This window comes from Crocodylus porosus, unplaced genomic scaffold, assembly GCF_001723895.1.
Source record: "Crocodylus porosus isolate Cpor-Errol unplaced genomic scaffold, CroPor_comp1, whole genome shotgun sequence".
NCBI lineage: Eukaryota > Metazoa > Chordata > Crocodylia > Crocodylidae > Crocodylus > Crocodylus porosus.
In genome coordinates, this window is record NW_017728924.1 from 12,451,399 (window position 1) to 12,471,296 (window position 19,898).

Genomic DNA, 19,898 nt, shown 5'->3' on the forward strand with positions numbered 1-19,898 from the left:
GCCCAGAAGGTGACCTGAGCTGCTGACACTGATTTCTTTCTGTGCTGTGTTCCCACCATGGATATTGGTGTTTTGATCTCATTTCAAATAAACCTATGTACATTGGGATGCATTACAGTGGTGGCTATGGAGTCTGCATTTGGCACGCTCTTTTGGATGCTAAGTCCCTGATGCTGCTCATACACTATGGTATTAAGATCTAAAGATGAATTAGGCATGCCATCAGTTATCGGTATTTTACCAGGTAAGGGAACAATGCAGAGTTTCTTGGATCACTGTCCAGGAGAGATTTTGATTTCTTCATGGGCAATACCCTGTTGCTTCCTGACAAATAAAGTCAGGAAGGATATAATTCAATGGCTCCCCCATGTCAGGGGGTTTTTTAAGTCTTCCTCAGAGGCATTGGGTATTGACTGCAGCCAAACTGGTGATCTGGGCTGAGGTGTGCCAGTGCTCGTGTTGGATCTTAAAGCTGGAGGTACCTGCCTATAGAGGGTCTTGCCCCTCCTCTTAGGGTCAGACCTATCTGCATAGTCGGGGTCTGGAAGGAATTTTACCCCATGATCAGGTTGGTCTGGATTGTGGCGGGGTTTGCGATCTTTAGTGGGGGTCATGGCTCTCTACTTGTGATTTCTTAAGCATATATCAGTGACCTTTACAGAAGCAAGACATTGGCTGTCGTAGTCTGCTGACATTACCTGTGGCAGGTTAGGGTGTCATGCCTTGTGTTTGTGCCATGGTTGACTGTGTAGTTTTACTAAGAGGTTAAATTATGGATTTATATAGGACGATTTAGATAGGGATGATCCTGCCTCAGGGAGGGGGTTGGACTGGGTGACCTACGGCGATCTCTTCCAGCCCTACTTCTCAGTGATGATTCTATAAGAGATGTGCCCTTAAGGAGAATTTTTCTGAAATTCCCCCACATATGCATTCGTGCATGTTTGGTGCCACCAGATAAGGAGTGATGCATATTAAGCTAAATACTTTTTTGTGATGGCTTCTATTAATGTTTGGAAGCCCATTTTCAGTCAATGCAATCTATATTTAAGCTTCTTTAAATTTTGTACATGTTTGTGGCAAAAACAACCTTGTTGAAATCAGTGAGAAAATCTCTGTTGATGTCAGTAGAACTAGGATTTGCCACAGATGCTTTTAGAAATGTATTTTTAAAAATACATTAGTGTTGCTAATTGTTTTCTTTTATTCTCTTTCCCTAAGCCCCATGAAGAAAATCATCTGAAGACAATGGTGCTGTGACAGTTTCTAATTGGAACTATGGAAATTGTAGAGGGCTGCCGACATTCTCACCCTCAGCTGGTGTCCAATGGATACATGAAAAAGGTTTTTCAAGCAAATCCAGAGAGGAGCACCGAAGTATTAAAGATTTGTGATATTGAGCCATGCAACTTTAGTGGCAACTACCAAAATGAAAAGGAAGAGGCAGCCAGGTATAAAAAGAAAACCAAGGGTAGCCGGCTATGGAATTTTGTTAGCCGAAAAAAAGGTTCCTCCATGAATAACAAAAGGCCCCAGTCCATGATCTTGTTAGGAGATACCTCAGAGACCTTAGAGGAAAAACACAAGCTGTCTTTTATGGAGAGGGTTAGATCCTTTAAAAAACTGAGATCTTCCAGCATGCCTAAGAATGTGGATTTGAGAGCATCCAAAGCAAAAGTTGCCTGCATTCCTGAAGAGGACCAACTAGACAATGGGCAAAGAGCAATCTACAGGATTAAGAAACTGTCTGACAGTCAGAGGCCTTTCCGTCATTCATATGCAGGGTACATTGAAGATTTGGATTCCTCTTTTGAAGACGTAGAGTTAAACATCAGCATTCCAGAAATTAATGCCAATGAAAATAAATGGCTCAGGGATATCAATGTCAGAATACACGGTGCAGATAGTGACAATAACTGCCATAAGATGAGAGCTAGAAGAAACGAGTCTCTGAATTTTGAAAACTTTAAGAGTCCTGTGATTACAGAAGGGGACAATCAAAAGAGGTGTCTTATGCTCTCACAGGAGAGCAGAAAAGGAAAAAGCTCTGATGTCTGGAACTATCTGAAAGGAATTTCATTAACCAGCAGAGATAATTCAAAGCTACTAGATCAAAGGGCTGAAACCAATTTCCAGAACTTAGAAAATATAACTGATAATTCTACTTCTCATTTTGACTTTGATATGAGATGTGAGCAGAATCTTAGCCAGCCTAAAAAATCAAATAACGCAATGAAAGCGGGTCATTTTGGTGGCGTCCTAAAGTTCTTTAACAGCATGGCTGATGCTGCTAGAAAGTGGCGAGCCTCTTCAAAGCCGTTTTCCCAGGAGGAGAAAAGATCTCAGTCAAATTTCAGAAGCCAGAGGCAGGACGCCTCCTCCCACAAAGAGTCTTTGGTTTTTGAGAATGAAAATGCCAGGGAATTCTCTTCAACCGGAATACCTTTATGGTCTGTGGATGCTGAGGTCTGGGATCATCATAATTCTGAAAGTTCAACGCAGAAACAACTACCCCAGTTGGATGTACATGCAGGAGTATCCCAAGAAGTTAGCTGCTCTGCTCCAGACAGTCAGAATGATACTTTTACTGAAATATCCCTCTCTCACCTTGAGCCAGTTTCACCTACCTCCCCCTTGCCTGAACTTATGGATGACTGTTGTACCTCACTCAACATGCAAGGCCTAACTATGCCTCTGGCTAAATTAGATGCTAAGGACCTTGGCAGCTCTCCAGCAGATGTTCAAGATCCTTGCCATAAAAACTTAGGCACCCAGGATTTGGGAAATACTGAGGTATGCCTGAAAGACTTGTCTGAAACTGTCCTGGGTGCCCAGGAATTAAGTAGTGCTTCAGAGGATGCCTGGGAGCCAAGCAATCACGAGGATTCTCCAGTGCCAAGTGATAATGAACTTGCCTTGGGGCTGATCAGTGATGAGGATGTCTATGAGCCAAGTAGTGTTCCAGATGATGTGCAGGATCTTTCCAAGAGTAATCTGGATGCTCAAGACCTGGGCAGTGCTATGTGGGATCTCTCGACACCTACTCTTTTAAAATATGGAAAAGGCAATGAGCAAGTGGTAGAACCAGAGGACACCCCTACCAGAGAGCGTGAAACAGTTTCAGCTGGAGAACGAAATTCCACTGAGGGACCAGACAGAGCGGACCACTTTGAGTGCGATGAAACGTGCCATCAGCTCAAACTGAACCTTTGTACAATTGTCTCCTTTGGTGAACTCAATAATGGAAAGGTATGACCAATTTCTACCATAATGCTGCAGCAATAAGAAGTTATACAATTATAATTACACAGTCCTTCCTTTGGCCTAGAAGGTTTGCAGATAAAATTGGTTTTGATGTAGCTCATTTGGGCTTTCAGGTGAATTAGACCATTGCATCATTCACAGATAATGGCAATAGTTTGTATCTTTTAAAGCCACTCAGAAGGCTTTAAAGGAAGCAGTTGGCTTATGTTATATCTGAGCTATGAATACAAATCCTGAGAGCTATTAACTTAAAAACCATTTGGCCACATCACTAACATCCATGTGCCCAAGGAAAGAGCAACTGCAGCAAAAACAGCTCCAGTGCAGAGAGAAGCAAGAATTCTTGTGGGTGTGTAGCACATCAGAGTCCTGAGGCGGCTGTGATGCCCCCTGGTGGCTCCACAAATGTGCCTCCCTCTGCATCTAGGGTGCCTTCCTTTCTGTCATGCCTGCCATGCCTTGATATAATAATAAGATTAAAAGGGAGGCTGCCCACAGGCTTTAGCGTGGGCCCCAGTCTAGCTGTATCCCCACTGCAGTTCCCTGGCACACTACTGGCTGCAGCTACACTACTCCTGGGCCCCTTGCTGGGCCTTACTACTTCCAGGCCCCTTGCTGGGCCTCTCTTAACTGTGCCACTGCAGGGCACCTATAGCCTTAAGGGCTAATTACATGGCTCCATTCCTTCCCTACAACATGCCCCAAGCCTCGCAGGTGTTGCTAGATCATCACTGTCTCCTACTGAGGCTTCAGTGCCCTCAGCTGCCATCCCTTTCCTCTAGCTAGGCCTTCTAGCCTGGGCCAACTGAATTGGACCTGGGTTTGAGGCACTGGCTCTGGTCTAGCCCTCTCATGTGCTGGGCCCCTTACCCTCGTCTGGCTCTGTGGCCCCATGCACTTGCCCAGGCCTTGAGCTTGCCCCTGGCAGGGCTCAAGGTGAATGCATGCCCCTTGGGCACTAGGGGTGGACCGCTGTATACCATCCCTTACAGCAGGGGTGGGCAAAATCTGGCCCATTGGCTAGATCCAGCTGGCAGTGGACTCCATTTCCTAGCAGCCCCTGGCCATGTGGCTAGGGCTGGTTTCCATGGAGACCCCAGCAGCAGCCATGCTGTGATAATGTGAAGCTGGGGTTTTCAGAGACGGGCCCCAGCAGTAATGGCGCCAGCATCTTCCTGATGGGGGGATTAAGGAGAGGCTATGCTGCAAGCGGGAGTGGGGAGGGCTCAGCTGCTGCCTCCTGTACAGGGTGGGCAGCAGTGAGACCTCTGGGAGGGGTGGCTACAGGGGGTTATGGGGAATTTTTGGGGTGGCTATAGCTCCCCCCAAACCTCCTAGCGCTGCCTCTGCTGGTAGGGTGTGCGGCAGGGCAGGGAGCTGCTCCAGAGCCCGGCTGGGAACTTGCGGCAGTGACAGTGTGATCCAGAGCTAGGGCAGAGCCTTGAGCTGCAAGAAGCTGGGGTAGAGCCATGATCAGCTACCTGCATGTCCCTGCCTGGGGTGTGAAGGCTGCAGATCATGGCTCTGCCCTGGCTCTGAACCATGCTGTCACTGCCACGAGATCCCAGCCCAGCTGCAGAGCAGCTCTGCACCCTGCTGCATGCCCTGCCAGTGCTGCTGGGGCTGGTCTCCATGGAAACCCCGGCGTCACACTATCACAGTGCAGCTGCTGCTGGGGTCTCCATGAAAACTGGTCCCAGCCACACAGGCAGAGGCTGCTGGGAAATGGAGTCTGGCCACTGGCCAAATGCACTATTTTGCCCACCCCTTCCTTAGTCATAACCCAAACTGCCAGTGCTAAGCTGCAACTCAGACAATAAGCTCCCAGACTGTAATATAAACAGTCCCCTCTGGGCCCACCAACATTAACACAGAAGGAGAAGCAGTCCTCTGCCCCTTTAATTGGGAAACCTTCCCTCATCTCTCATGCTGGCATAGCTCCTGGCTCTGGGCTCCTTGTGAGCTCCCTGAGCCTCACTGGGGATCTGCAGGCAGCAGAACAGTCAGTCTAGCGTCCCCTGGTAGCTCTCTTGGGGAAGAGTGCCGACCCCCGTGGTTTGCGCAGCTAGACTAACTTGATAGCTCAGGCACTAGGCTCATATGCTTGAGTCCAGGGCCCTGCCCCTTTCCGGTGGTCAGGAGGCTACCCTGAGCAGCCTGCAGGTGCCTGCTAATTGGCTTCATTGCCTGATTGCTATGACGCCCTAGAGCTGCTGCACCCTGCCTGGCCTGCAGCACTCCCTCTCTGGGCTGCTACTTTCTTAAAGGAACAGAGAGCTCGCGGCCCCAGGGTCTCTGTTACAGGGTGATGTCTTTTACTGGGCCAACTGCACCGCTGGGATAGACACATGTAAGCTTTTATAGTACCCGTCCTCAGGTCTCCGGGAGAGAAACAGAGCAAAGTAGCAGATGGAACGAAGCTTGTGGACCATCATGGTAACAACATCACGTCAACATTACTCCAACATAGAGAAAAGCTTGTATTATTTTCAATAAAGTATTGTTTACTTCTTTTCATTCAAAATGAAGTTTGCTTAAGCTATTAAGTGGATGTCAGTGGATAAATTGTATTCGGGACCTTACTTTTCACCTTAACTCTTGGCATTTCCTGGAGACCTAAGAGAGCTTCTGCTCTGCACAGAGCAAAAGGATGGACTCTGTCTCTAAGAGATTATAGTCTGAGAGGTGTCTACCTCCATCTGAAAGCTAGTGTGTGTTGGGTGCATGAATCATTTAGCCCCCTTTTGAAAGTCTTGGCTCTAACCTGACTCTTGATAGGGCATGTTTAAAAATGTTTTCTAACTCATTTTGAAAAAACCAAAAAAAACAACCCAGGATATTTAGAAACAACTGAGTTCCTATGTATCTTCCTATTTATTATAGAGATGAGCAAGAGCAGTAGTGTGAGCTTGCCCTTCATTGTTACATGATGATGTCCCTCAACCTTTCCTTGAGCAGTCAGCTTTTAAGTTGAGAAGGATGACCAATGTATGTGATCCATTCAGTCACTAGCTCCTTTGTTGAGTTTTCCATAAAGCATTGCAGTCTAGGAACTGGGCTGAGTCAACCACTTCACAAGGCCAATACTAGTCTACCTGAGCCAGGAAGGATGACATTTTTTGACATGCCAGGTTGGGAACTCTGGCCAATTCAACTTTCTCTTCTGCAGGGTTTGTAGAGACCATAGATTGTGGAGGTGGTGTGTTTAGACTGTGGAAAAGGGAGTTGTGATACTCTCAGCCAGGAAGGGAAGTGTTAGTAATGGATGGCAGATTTGAAATAATAAGGCAGAAACCTCTGGCTTTGTGAGCCCAGGCTGAAATGGGTATGGCCTTTATATTTGGTCCTGTATTAATTCTTTAATGCTGTCAGTGTGTACATTGCTATACAATACATGGAATTAAGGCTGGCTTGATGTCTTATTACAGACACTTAAAAAGGGATGCATTGGGTAATCCAACAATAGAGAGCAATCCATTAATTGTTGAATAACTCACTTCTTATGGCCCGTGAGTGAAATGAGGGCAGTGGCTTGGTAAATAATGTTCTGATGGGGAAATATGCTGGAGTGGAGCAAGGAAGTTAACATTATCTACCAGGTGACCAGAATATTTTTTTTCTGGGAAAAGCAAAGATGAAAAATTGGCATTACATTTCTTGTGTGGCTTCATCTCTTAAAATGCAGAGCTAGCTGTTTGCCATGGCTGAATGTCTAAACACAGGGCTCTTATAGTGAAATCTAAATGATTTCCCAGGTCAGCTGCCTGAACAGGATACATGGCAAGTCCTCTGATCGAGGCTAACCTCCTGTAGCTTACAAATATTACCAACAAACTTAATCAAACATGGCACCAGAGATAATTGGACAGGAAGCTCCCTCTGGAATTCCTGTAGCATCTGCTGCTCTGCTGATAATAGTAACAACCTATTGACTCTTGTGTCTTCCGGACTCAGGCTTCTCTGGGCCTCACATTTTGTTGAAAGAATATCAGGGGTGAAAGGGAAAATATTTGGCTTATGTTACTTTGCAATCAGGTTTTCAAACCTAGATAGGCAGCTGCTGAGGGCTGGAAGTAATTATAGTTATCCAGTGTGCTAGCAGGAGCAGAACAGAGGCCAGAGCAATTAACAATCGGGCCAAGGGAGGAAGAGGCTGGAAGGCAGCGGCAGTGTGTGCTGGACCTGAAGGGTGTACACAGCCTGTCTGACATTCCTATGCAAAATACTTTTTTGCATCTGGGGGTTCTCCTGCCGGGGAGTGGCAATTGGAAATGTCCTTTTCCAAAATAAGTGCACAACGGAAATGGTTAAACTGAAACATCATATTAGCAGAGGACTCTGTTCTGTCAGCACCCACTCTTCACTCTTCTTGGCACATAAAATTGTGTTCACTACCACTTCAGTGGTGTCTGTTCCTTTAAAGAAGGGGCTAGATGCAAGATGAAACTCTTGGGCAGCATGTTGGGGGGAGCAGGGAGGGAAGGGTTGGTAGGATCCAACTTCAGTCCTGCTACTGTAAAGACAGGAAGTAAGAAATACTGTGGGAAGCCTGCCAATGACCTTCCAGACCTCTCTGAAGATGAACTACACAGAGCAAATATCCACAAAGCAACTTATTTAACCATCCAAAAATGCACAAAGGCCCTGGACCTCCATAGCAGAGCTGGCCTCTCCCCTCTGCTCCCAGGCCAGAGGTCCAGCAGAGACGTGCAGGCCCAGAACACCTGCCTGGCTTCTCCCAGATAAGCGGAGATTATTCCCCCCTCCCCTCTGCCTTACACAGAAGCCTCAGCGTTAGCTAGCATGCCACCTGCTGGCTACAGTCCATGCTGTGGGAGAGGACAGGCAGACAGGCTTTTTGGAGTTCATCAATAGGTAGATTAATGTTCTTCCTTGGAAAAGCTGTTTAAGAAGAGCTCCATTAATTAATGGAGAGAGGCTTTGTTTTCTTAACGAGTTGATAAACACTGAGTTAGGGGTGATAAACATTCCCTGCTAGGCTGTTGGGGGGGTGCAGAGCATTCTGCCTGTGACTGGCTATGCCCCCCTCAGCTCAGCCCTGTAGAAGGGAAGGGAGGGCTGCTCTAGCACCCCCTAGCTTGTAGCCTGAGCCACTGCAGGTATGTGTCTGCATTTCTGGGATGTCTGTCTGGTTACAAAACTGATTTAGTTTAGCCATGTTAGACTAATCTGCAAACAGTGAATCAATTCAGGCTCAGACTTTTTGAACGTAACCAAGATTAATGTAAGCCAAGTCTGTACTTGTTGCAAAAAAAGCCAACAGCATCCTGGTTGTATTTACAGGGGTGTCGCTTGCAAATAAAGAGAAGTTATTTGTCCATCCTGTTCAGCACTGGTGAGGCCTCACCTGCCATGCTGTGTGGGTTCCACACTTCAGGAAGCATGTGGACAAGTTGGGAAGAATCCATTATAGAGTGACAAAATGATTAAAGCCTGGGAAGTAAGACTTATAAGGAAAAACTAGGGTTAGTTAGTCTGGAGAAGAGAGACTGCAGTGGGGAGGGTGTGGAGATTTCATAACAGCCAACTACAGTGGGGATGGAGATAAAATATTCTCTATGGCCATAGGGAACAGGACTAGGAGCAATGGTCTTAAAATGAGCAGGGGGAATTTGTTTGGAGATTAGGAAGACCTTTCCAGCCATGAGGGTGGTCAAGCATTGGAACAGGCTACCTAGAGAAACTGTGGAATCCTTGGATGTTTTCAAGGGCAGGTTAGATAGACACTTAGCTGGGATGCCTTTCGTCATGGGTGATCCTGCCTTGGGGTGAGGGCTGGAGTAGATGACCTCACAAGATCCCTTCCAACCTTACTTTCCTGTGATGCTATGATCTCATTTTGAGGACCTGCAAACTTATGAAAGCTGCCATCTTCAGCAAAGAAACTCACTTTACCCACCCCAAACTAGCTTTAATGGAAGAAGCAATGCCTTCTGGTGGCAGCCACACCCAGCAGTTTGGTTCTCCAGCAACTTAAGGTGGTGGCTGGGTGGGAAGAGGCAGTACCTCAGTGTCATGGCTGTAGAATAGTGTAGAGCAGACATAAGCTCAAAACCTGCAGAATTCCCCTCAGGATATCAAACCAATTTAGCTTCTGGGGGAAATAGGGTGACTTTATAGCTCAGTAGTATCGGTTCTTCTCTATTTACATGGGGAGCCACTGAAAAATTGATGTGTGCACTTATAAGGCCAACACCAGTCCAGGGGCGTTTGGATCTGACACTTTGGTTTAGGTTCATTTCTGCTCTACAGACCTAATCTAATCCTGGGTTCTGCTGGGAATTGAATACTTCAGCCCAACTCTCGTTTTGTAGCAAACGCCGCTCTTACACAAAGTGCGGTGGCTCTTCACTGTGATCCTTTTGTGCCCTCTGCTGGCTGTTGCTGTAATCAGTGCATTTTGCTTTTAGGGAACTACAAGACCATGCTTTTTTCCCAGCTACTGAGAGTTTGAATTCTCACTCCAAAGAGTTTGACTCCCTTTAGTGGAAAATTCTTGCTTCACACTGTAAATAAGGAGCTGTTGTCTCTTGCATATGTCCAGTGGGATGTGTCAGCCAGAACTGTGAAAGCCAGGTTCTCTCAGGGTGCAGACTGGTCTGTAAAGTCTTCAGCCCAGGACTAGGTGCCTGGTTAAGGTGACACTATGCGTGTCATAAAAAATCACACACTAACATATCTTCTGACTTTTCTGCCACTGGGTGCAAGAACCTAGCACTCTCTTAATCAGATTAGCATCTGAATACTGCTTAAGGCTGTTGGTGGGAGTCATCTTGTCAGGCCCAACATTGCTATGGAGTAGTTCCTCATTTTGTGTTGGATGCTGCTAAGGTCATCAGGGAAACAGCCTCTTCTTCAACTCAGTGCTGGTGAATGTTGGGTATGGGACAGACTTACCTTTCTGCCACAATAGATGTCACAGACAGCAGCCTGCATTGGCAGGTAGATTCAGCAGTAGTGCCCCCTGCCCATCTACCCGTGTGCTACATTCTGGGGGCATGGGCAATGCAAGCAAACATTACTTATCAGGTAATATTTTAATTCCTGAGTGGCGCATGTAACTCCTGTTCAAAAATGCCTTGTTGAAGTACCCGGAAAATTCACAGGCGCAGGAAGGTCTCTATCCCTGCAAATACCTGATCCATCTGATGCCTGGTCTGGTAGGTCCTGTACAGTAGCAGGTACATAGCCAGGTAGTTAAAGCACTGAACTTGGAGTGTGGAGTTCTGGGTTCTGCCACAATCTTGTAGCTTTGCTTATCTTTGCTTTTTAGCAGCTAGTGCAATTTGCTTTTCACAGCAGGCAGAGGCTGCTGCTTTCTCTTAAATCTGACAAGAAACCACTGGTAATGTACAGCAAGTTCTGATAGTGGTCCTCATTTTGCACTGTCTTGTTATCCTGCATGTAACGTTGCTCAGATTGCTACAGTGACTAGCAATAGCTTCTCACTCCCCTTTCTCATTCTGCCTGCAACATGCAGGCTGAATCACAGTAGCTAGAAACAAGGTACTTATCCAAGAGTTGGTCTTCAGTTAGCTCATGCTAAATGGCAGCAAACTGGCTCATTCTCTGTTTGAGTACCACTAATTATTCTTTGATTATACAAAAAAAAACCAACTTGAGACATTTCAAATCAAGATATGATATTCACTTCCTTTTGTTTCTGAACCCTGCTGGCGCCAGCCTTTATGTTATGCTTTATTCCATTTCAGTGGCAGGAAATTGATCTGGCCAACGCCAAATCCTGACTTTTGATGTTGGCAGGTGACCTTTCTTATCTTACTTAAAAAAAGAATTAAAACTCCAAGCTGTTCTGATTTTCAGATAGTCGGCATGTTTAATAACCACAAGGCACTAACAAAATCTTAAATTAAAAACCATCTATTACGTGTCTTCTCTGGGAATACTCTTATTATGTTGTCAGTTGATGCCTAGGCTTTGTATGCAAAGGCTGGTTGAGTATTTGAAGGCTAATCCATGTAACTGTGTGTGCTTCTGTCTTGTCTTTGAGCTAGTTCCCTGCTCCAGAAAGCTGACAAAATTTCATCTCTTATATATTTGTAAAGTGTTCAACACAAGACAATGAGGTCCTGATCCCAAACATGACCTCCGGTCATTACAAGACCAAAAACAGTGATGAACTATAAAATGTCAATACTCTCTTCCTATTAATCTTTCTTATTATTGGGCTATACAAGTCCCCTTGCATTCACAGTATGTGTATGAGGCTGTAAAGGCTGGTAAATTTACTTTGAAATTAAACCTACCTGCCTCTCATTCTGCCCCCTCCCACTCCCCGCAATCAGGAAAGGAATAGTGGTCCAGTATGTGTGTAACCTTGAACTTTGAAGATGTGGATTTAACTGTGTAGCCTGTGCCTCAGTTCCCTATGTGTAAAACAGGGATCAGACTTTTCTATTACAGATGGGTGTTCCTGCCACAGAAGGGTGTCACAAAACCGCTGCAGCATCCCATTGTTATGCTATATAAGATGACAGATGACCATTTCTCATTTACTTCAAAAACTTTTAATGGGAAGATCTCCTGTTCATTTCTGACTATTGTTCACTGAAATTCTGCCAATTTCCTGGCTCACAGATTATATCTGAGACCAGCAATTTATCAGAATGAAAATAAAAGCTTGATTTTTTTGAATTGTGAAATACTGAAAATGAACTCATTCTTCAACATGTCACTTCACACTTGGCTGTTTCAAGATATATTTCTTAACTAAGATAATCAAAGTTAGTCCCTAGCTGGGAGAGTAAGAGTTATAACTGTTCCTCCTATTTGTTTTAAAAGATTAATTCTTACTTTGTCTGGATCAGCATTGCCTTGACTGAGGCATAACCAGAATACTTTTCCATGTTAGGGGTACTTCAGTCAATGGCACAGACACTTTTTGTTTCAAGTTGTTCTTCACAGACAGTAGGCATATCCACGTCTACATGTGCATTAACACAGTTTAATTAATGTGCATTAAATCTAGTACCTCTAGGGCATTTTTACACATACTCTGAGGGTGGGGAGTCAGGTAGTGCTTAAATTAGAGTGGCTCCAAGAGCTGCTGTAAAGTGCCACCAGGCCTTGTGTATCAGCATCTCCACACTAAGTGGCATCAGGGGTGCTTGAACTAAAGTTTGACAAGCTTTAGTTCAAGTGGCTGCACCATCATTTTTAGGTATGGGGACACTGATACACAAGATGTAGGAGGCTGCTGGAGTGTGATAACCAGCTAATGAAGTCTGCTCTGACACCTTCTAATTACGGCATATTGGAGCAGTCTCCACACTTACGTATAGATACCCTTCATTGTGAGGTACTAAGAAAATGCACATTAGCTTGTCTTAATGCGTATTAACTAAAGAGCACAGTTTTTAAGTGATGCTTGTTGCACATTAGCCTATTGTAATGTGCATTAACTGAATAGCACTTTTTAAGTGATGCTTTAATATGCATTAAAATAGGCTAATGCATGTTCAAGTGCACATGTAGACATGCCCTTAGTGCATGTGACTGGTTATGACTCAAATTTCAAGGATACTGCTGGTGTTACCTTTGCTCTACCTGTGTGATCCCTTCAGTCAAAATTGACAATCTGAAATTAGTTTGGTAAGAGAGACTACACAGATGTCTGGGATGAAAATCTAGAGAGAGATCCTAGATTACATTCACATTTTCTTCATCCCTAAATTTTGAACTGTTGGAATCTGACTCTGGATCTAAATTTATGGCCCATCTCAAATGTATAAACATAACCCAGAACCAGAACCTGGGAAATGCACTGAATACACTAAGCATAATTATGAGAAATATTATCAATAACTTGTTCCAATGACGGTTACTCCAGAAAAAGTGTAAACCATAATCCAGCTAATAGTGCTGACAAATATATCTGGGTCCTGTTTCTATAATACTCCACCTAGCGCAGAACCTCTAAAGAAGTGTTTCCATTGAGAACTGAACTTTGTAAAGCTCACAAAAATAAACTGGGGGGCCTTTCTAATCAGTGGTGAATCTGACCTCAGAAAGAAGCTAATTGACATTTCAGACAAAAACATAAAACTCTTTGGAGGAGCCTCCTGTTCTGAATGAGGGGATTTGCATGGCTGGGGAAGCTGTAGGCAATTAACTCATTATTGCAGTCATACTAGAGGCAATATGTGAGCAGTATGGTATGAAGTAAGAATCTCTGAGAAAAGGAAAGCAGTCATGCTTGTAGTGAGATGCATTGGCAATGCATAGGGGGTGCATGCACACCCCGAGTGTGGCAATGCATCCCCTGCGAAAAGGCTCTTCCCCCCCTTGTTGCTGACACTGCCAGTGGCGTCTTTGGATGATCCATGATTGCCACTGTCCACCACCAACACTGCTGGTGGTGTCTGCAGGTGGTCGCTGACTGCTGGTTGGCGCTCGCCACTCCTCCCCCCCCCCCCCCCCCCCCCCCCCCAGTGACAGCCCGGCAGCTGCCTGCGGGAGCTCCCTGCTTGCTGCCGCCATGCTCCTGCCACCAACAGTGATGCCACTGCCTGCACGAGCTCTCTGTGCCCCCCACCCCAGCCTCCGTGGTGCCCCCCACCCCAACCTCTGGGGGTATGCAGCATTCATGGTGAGACTTGACTGAGGCAAAAGCTACTGGATTTGATTCTTAAAGGAGTAGGATAGTCTACAACTGCAACATATGTTTACAAACTTGTTGGATGAGCTTTAGTTCACATGTCCCCACCCCCATTTTGAAGCATGGGGATGCTGATACATGAGACACTGTGGCACTTTAATTAGAGTGGGTCTTGGAGCCACTCTAATTAAAGCACCTCACCTCCCCACAACCCCTGGAGCATGTATCACAGTGCCCTCCAATGTGAGGTACTAAATGAATGCACGTTAGGCTGCCCTAATGCGCATTAGCACAAGCGACGCTTTTTAGGTGACACTAAATGCTCAGTAGCCTATTTTACTGTACATTAGCATAATAGTATGTTTTTTACGCACCACTTTAATGAGCTGTAGAATAGGTTACTGCACATTAAAGCATATGTGTAGATGCACCCAGTTTGTTGTATTTGAAAAGATCTAATATGGCCCTCACAAATGACTGGCAAGGGCGCTGTGGTTGTAAGATTTTTAGAACTCAGGGGATGAGATTCTACTACTAACATAATTCACTTTTATATAGGTGTTATATTAACATGATACACAACACCTCAAATATTGCTAAAGTTTAGATAGGGTTTTATTGGCACTGGGTTTTTTGTTTTTTTGCCTGTAGATCCTAGTTCCCTTAGTTTTTGGCTTGGTCCTTGGTTTGTTAGCAATATTAAATTATGTTTGTAGTTGATACTTGTAATGTTAGATACTATTAGCCAGGACCAGGGAGTATTGTTTTTTCTTTCACTGTGGCTGAAACAAAGACAGTACAAAATGTACATTGTTCCTTAGTTGTGTGTGTCTTCCAAACTTAGAAGGGACCAGTCCAAAGGGCATTATAGTTCCATTCAATTACCATTCATTAATTAACCTGTCTTTTCAAGGTGGCCATTAACACTGATTGTGGGTGATTGCTAAGATTTATCAGCAGGACTGAATGAACAACTACTTGTTTCATGTTGGCCAACAAAGAGGTGCTGAGAAGGAACAATGTTTGTTCATTATTAACTCTTTTGGCTTTTAGAAATGCCTGGGAGGCCATGCAGCCTAAATTCCATTGGAAGTCGATAGAACTTATGTGCCTTTGAAAATTTTGCATCTCTGTCTGAATTCAAGTACCGTATTAGAAATGACCTACTAGAGGAAAGTCTCTATTTTCTTATCAATTGCTTGGGCCAGAAAATCTAATCTTTCTATTTCAAGCAATTAAGAGGTCACTGCTTTGTTTGGAAACTGCAGGGGGATATTAAAATGGATCCAATATCTTGAAAAATGTGCATGCCTTCACATTCCAGTAAAAGGACTGATTTTTTTGATGTTTCTCAAGCACTGGTGTGAGTAATTTTTTCTTCCTTGCCTCCCAATCTGTTTCTTTCCAGCCTCTGTGTCATCCTCTTCATCCATCACCACAAGCACCTCCTTTTAAAATCTTGTTGGACAGATGTCGCTCTTTACCCCTTTCCCAGAGTACACCTATGGGGTTGGATCAGCTGGGCTGGAGGCGACGTCTATTACTGAGCACTGGTGGTAAGTACTGCTTTGTTTGACTGTTTTTGTTGTCAGATCTGTCTTCTAACCATAACAGCCACTTAAAAAGGTAAGGACAGCACTGGTGTTGAGACTAGTAGATATGGTTTGGAAATGCATCTGGGGTCATTGTAAATCTAGAACTTGAGGAAGGAGGTTGCAACAGCTACAGATGTTCAGGGCTCAGCTCTGACTAGTGAGGATCTTCCTGTGTGTAACGTGTTTTGAAAGAAAGGCTATTTTCCTTATTTAATTTCCATGAACCCCATATCTGGGGTGCTGAAGAAGAAAATGGCTGTGCAGAGTAAAAACCTTTTAACAACCTATGGGCAAGTTTTCACATCCCCCTTCCATGCAGGGTAATTTCTGCTCCATTCTCTCCCTCACTATTTCTTAGTCTTTTGTGAATACTGCCATGTAAGAAGTAAACTAAGATATAAACATACTCAGATCTTAACCAAATGAGACATTTATCTGGGAACATCACATTAGAAGGAAAAATTCCCATCTATCCAACACCTGCTTTCTTATTGAAAAAAGAAAGAATATCAGGGAATTGATAGAGCAATAGACTCTGCTGTAAAACAGTGGATGGAAAGGGAAGCTATAGAAGCTCCTGTCTCTGGGGATGTTCAAAACTGCATTGGACAAAACACTATAGAATGCATTTGTGGGACCAGAACTCCACTGATGGGGAGAGGGGCAGATAATTCAGTATATAAACTCTGAGTAAAAAGATTGAGGTGTAGAGGACGGAGGTTCTTTTCTAACACCAAGAATGTGGAAGGTGATGTAGAGAGGCACTAGCCATGCTGCTGGACTCTCCTGGTACATCCAGATATACCACTGATTGCACCAAAGTGCTAGACCAGTTGCTCTTAACCTTTTTAGACTTAAGACATCCCTTGTTAGATTTAAGGCATCCCTCAATATTTATTTATTTTGCATATATGGTTTCATATATTGTTTCAGCCATCTTAAAACAATGTCATCACCAGTGAGAAGAGCCTGAAGGTCACCAGGTAGGATAGTAAAGGGACACAAGTCAGCAATGTGGGACGTGGTTTGGACTTGTCCACAAGGGCATATGTTGTCATTGCGAAGGCCCCATTGGTATAGGTTTGAGGCACAGTGACCCTATTGAGTTAAAAAATGGTTGAAAAGTATCCACTAGCTGCGTGGCCAGTTAAATCTTGGTTGACTGACTGTAGGTTCAGAGATGATGTGATGATTGATTGGTGCTTGTGCTGACTATTCTTTGTGGCCCCCCACAGTAAGTACTAGTTCTTGGTTTTCATTCATTTGTTGACTTTGGAAAAATAATAGAGCAGTTCTTCTATTTCAAAGACCTCAGAAAGACCGCTGCTGTGGATTCCGATCTGAAATCTCTGGGTTGAGCTTGTGAATCACGTGTAGGTGTTTGCACACCTAACAGCACTAATATTGCACAACACTCTAGGCTAGACCTTAAAAGGGTGTTACCCTGGTTGACAATCACTGTGTTAGAGAATGGTCGCAACACAACCGGATATGAGAAGCATTGGTAGTGAATGGATGAAGCAGCAGCTTAATATAATTGTTCTTTTGTATTGAAACAGGCTTCTCTAGCATGCGTGGGGGCGGGGGTGGGGATCTCTTTAAGAATGCAAGTGTTGCTGTGGCTGCATGTTGCGTTTTAAGCCTGTTATCCTTCAGCTTTAATCAACGCTTGCACTACAGCTTGATTTTCTGAGAGCTTAGAAAGAGAAATGCAAGCAGCTAAAAATAATAGCAGACTGACTACGTCAAGAGAGTGTTTAGGAAATAGGTTCTAGTGTTATCATTCTCCTGGTAACACTGGTAAAATATTGGGTTCCCTGCTTTAGCAGCCTGAAATAAGCCATTCCCCTGAAACAGAACTCCAGATCTCTTCTTCCCCTTACCTTGGGATTCCCCTCCACCACTGACTTCACAGGGCAGCTAGATTAGACCCATGGCACTGAATTTCATAGTTAAAAAGCCAAAGCCCTATGTCCTAGCACCCCTGAGCACTGATGAACAGTACTGTAGGGTATGTACAAGCATTACATTTAAATTGACATAACCAGGATTAGGTCGATGTAAATGCCCACTCATGCAGGAATTCACAGGGTTTAAATCACCCAGAAATGGTGTGCCCATCCTAAGTTAGTTCACCTCAGGAGGTGCACTAATTTAGGTCAAGAACGAGTTAACCTGGTCTAGCTAATGCTGCACACAGCGCTGGGGCTGGGAGAGCCCAGCCACTCACCCCAGCCCCATACCCCCAACTCTGACTAGGCTATTTTTATCACCCTGGTCCCCCACCCCCAGACTGGGCAACCTTCCCCTTCCCCCCCATGAACTCACCAGACCCTTCCCTCCCAGTCTCACCAGTTCCTCCTACTACTCCAGGTTACTTATGTCCGGCTGTTTTGAATGCCTGCATATGCCACTCCCGGTTAAGGTAAACTGCCTAAACCTAGGCTGGGTGTGCTGAACATTTGTACATAACCATTGAAGCACAGCGCAGGACTACTGTTAAGAGACCTGTTAAATCAAGGTTCATTGAACTGTGCTTCAGATTTTGAAGACAATCCTTGTCCCCGCTTCCCACCATAGAGGGGAAATGGGTCCTTTTCTGTGGCTGTTTACTAAGGTCTGGCTGATTCAGTTGGTAGGTCCTACTGAAATGCACACCACACAGAGAGCGTGCCACCCCACTGCAAGGCAGAGCTGAGCTGGGCTGCCAAGTTGAGATTTTGACTCCTATCTCTACTCTTCCAGAGTTCAGAACTGCTTGGACTCAGGGGTTTTACTCTATCTGGTCATTGGCCCATTCCACTGTCCCTATCTGACCTTTGAAGGTCAGAGCAGCATTGTGATCTGATGTTCTGTTTGCAAGCCTGAGTCAAATGACCATCATGGAGTAGCATCTGGTACAACTGTGGTCTGGATGTGTTGCAATGGGCTGGGTGGAGGGAAATCAGTGATGCACATCTCAGACATAATTTCCCTAATTCAGCCACTCTCTGTAGATGCTTTTCTCCCTGAAAGGGATGGTAGGTCCCAAGGGAAGCAAACACACACGCACTACATGCTGCTAGTGCTCTGCTCAAGCTGCATGCGGCCTGCTGACTCAGGAGCCTGCGCTGGCAGCAGCTGTGGACCTACACGTAGTGTCTTTCTACAGCTTCTCTCTCCCGGTGGGTGTCACTCCAGGCCGCTGCTTTGTGGAAGGTGGACTGGAGGAAATGATTCAAACTGATCCGTGGCAAAAAGAGAGGGGGAAATACCTGCTTCTCATGGCTTCAGAGTGCTTTGCCAAATCTGGCAGAACAGGCAGGGGAGGGGGAGTTTGCTTCCTGGTTGAGTAGTAAAAATAGAACTGATTTTAAAGCAGGTAAGTTATTCTTTAGACCAGCTTACCCCTGGTTTAGGGAAGAATGCCCTGGGGACCACTGGTCTTTCTAAGCACAAATTTGGGTTTGGTATAAGTGATGCAACTACCCTAAAATTGCAGGGGAATAGCACTCTTGGGTGGACTGGTCCAAAAAGCTTAGGGTGGTGAAAGCCCCCTGACTTCTCTAGCAGACAGTATGGCCTGTTTCCCTTTTGCATAGACCAAAGGAACAGTTTTATCTTTCAGCTTGTAACTTCTTGTAGATCACAAGGGCTGAGGACTTCAGATTGCCAGGGACCTGGAAGAAATATTTTGTAGCACTTCTGATTCATGAGCTATCATGCCATCAGTACAAATACATTCAGATTATACTTCTGCATTGTGCTGCGTTTTAAACTACTTGCTTACCCTACTGCCCCTACCCACTTACATCTTTCTGAATTTGGCCCTCAGCTCTTGATTTACACCTGAGTTTCTGCAGTATCCAAAGTGGGATAGGCAGGGACATACTCTGCTTTTTCTAAAAACAATAAAGTAAAGCTTGAATAAGTGTCTTGCAAACAGTTTGGTTTCTTTCATTTAGATGGAACAGCCTCCACCCACAGACTGAGCCAGAACACAGTGTTTATCTTTTATGATTCCTTCTTTATCCTGTGGATTTTGTCTTGGCAGCTGAGAACGACCTGGGTTCAAAGACTTTGGAGGTGCGCAGAGATTGCAGGAATGGTGGAAGGAGATGGAAGCCCCTGAAGCCTGGAGCTGAGCAGCTGCTAGTCGATAAAGTAAGGCATTGTTTAAAAAATCTCTCTATCTGCTTCAGGGGTGGCATTTATCTACTGCATACTTAGCCAGGGAAACTAACAACACGCATTAGTAAAAGCTTCTAGCAGCCAGAACAGTTTCTTTAGCGGCAGTTTTTTTTTCAATTAGTTTGAGTTATTTTATTGCAATATAAAAAATGGAGCATTAACCTTGTCCCCCCAGATTAGTTTCCCTCCGATATAAATCAGAGGTTTTATGACCTAACATAGGCAATGGG

At 44.8% G+C, this 19,898-nt stretch overlaps 1 protein-coding gene across 5 annotated transcripts in view; it reads left to right on the forward strand.

Moving 5' to 3' along the window:
- Positions 1-19,898, forward strand: part of ARHGEF9 (Cdc42 guanine nucleotide exchange factor 9) — a 327,093-nt gene that overhangs the window by 25,056 nt on the left and 282,139 nt on the right. For all 5 annotated transcript variants that reach the window (XM_019540350.1, XM_019540349.1, XM_019540353.1 and 2 more), the window contains 3 exons: positions 1,222-3,249; positions 15,312-15,459; positions 19,532-19,641. In XM_019540350.1, the coding sequence (XP_019395895.1) occupies positions 1,279-3,249; positions 15,312-15,459; positions 19,532-19,641 (2,229 nt within the window). In that variant the 5' untranslated portion in view covers positions 1,222-1,278. The remainder of the gene's footprint in view (positions 1-1,221; positions 3,250-15,311; positions 15,460-19,531; positions 19,642-19,898) is intronic.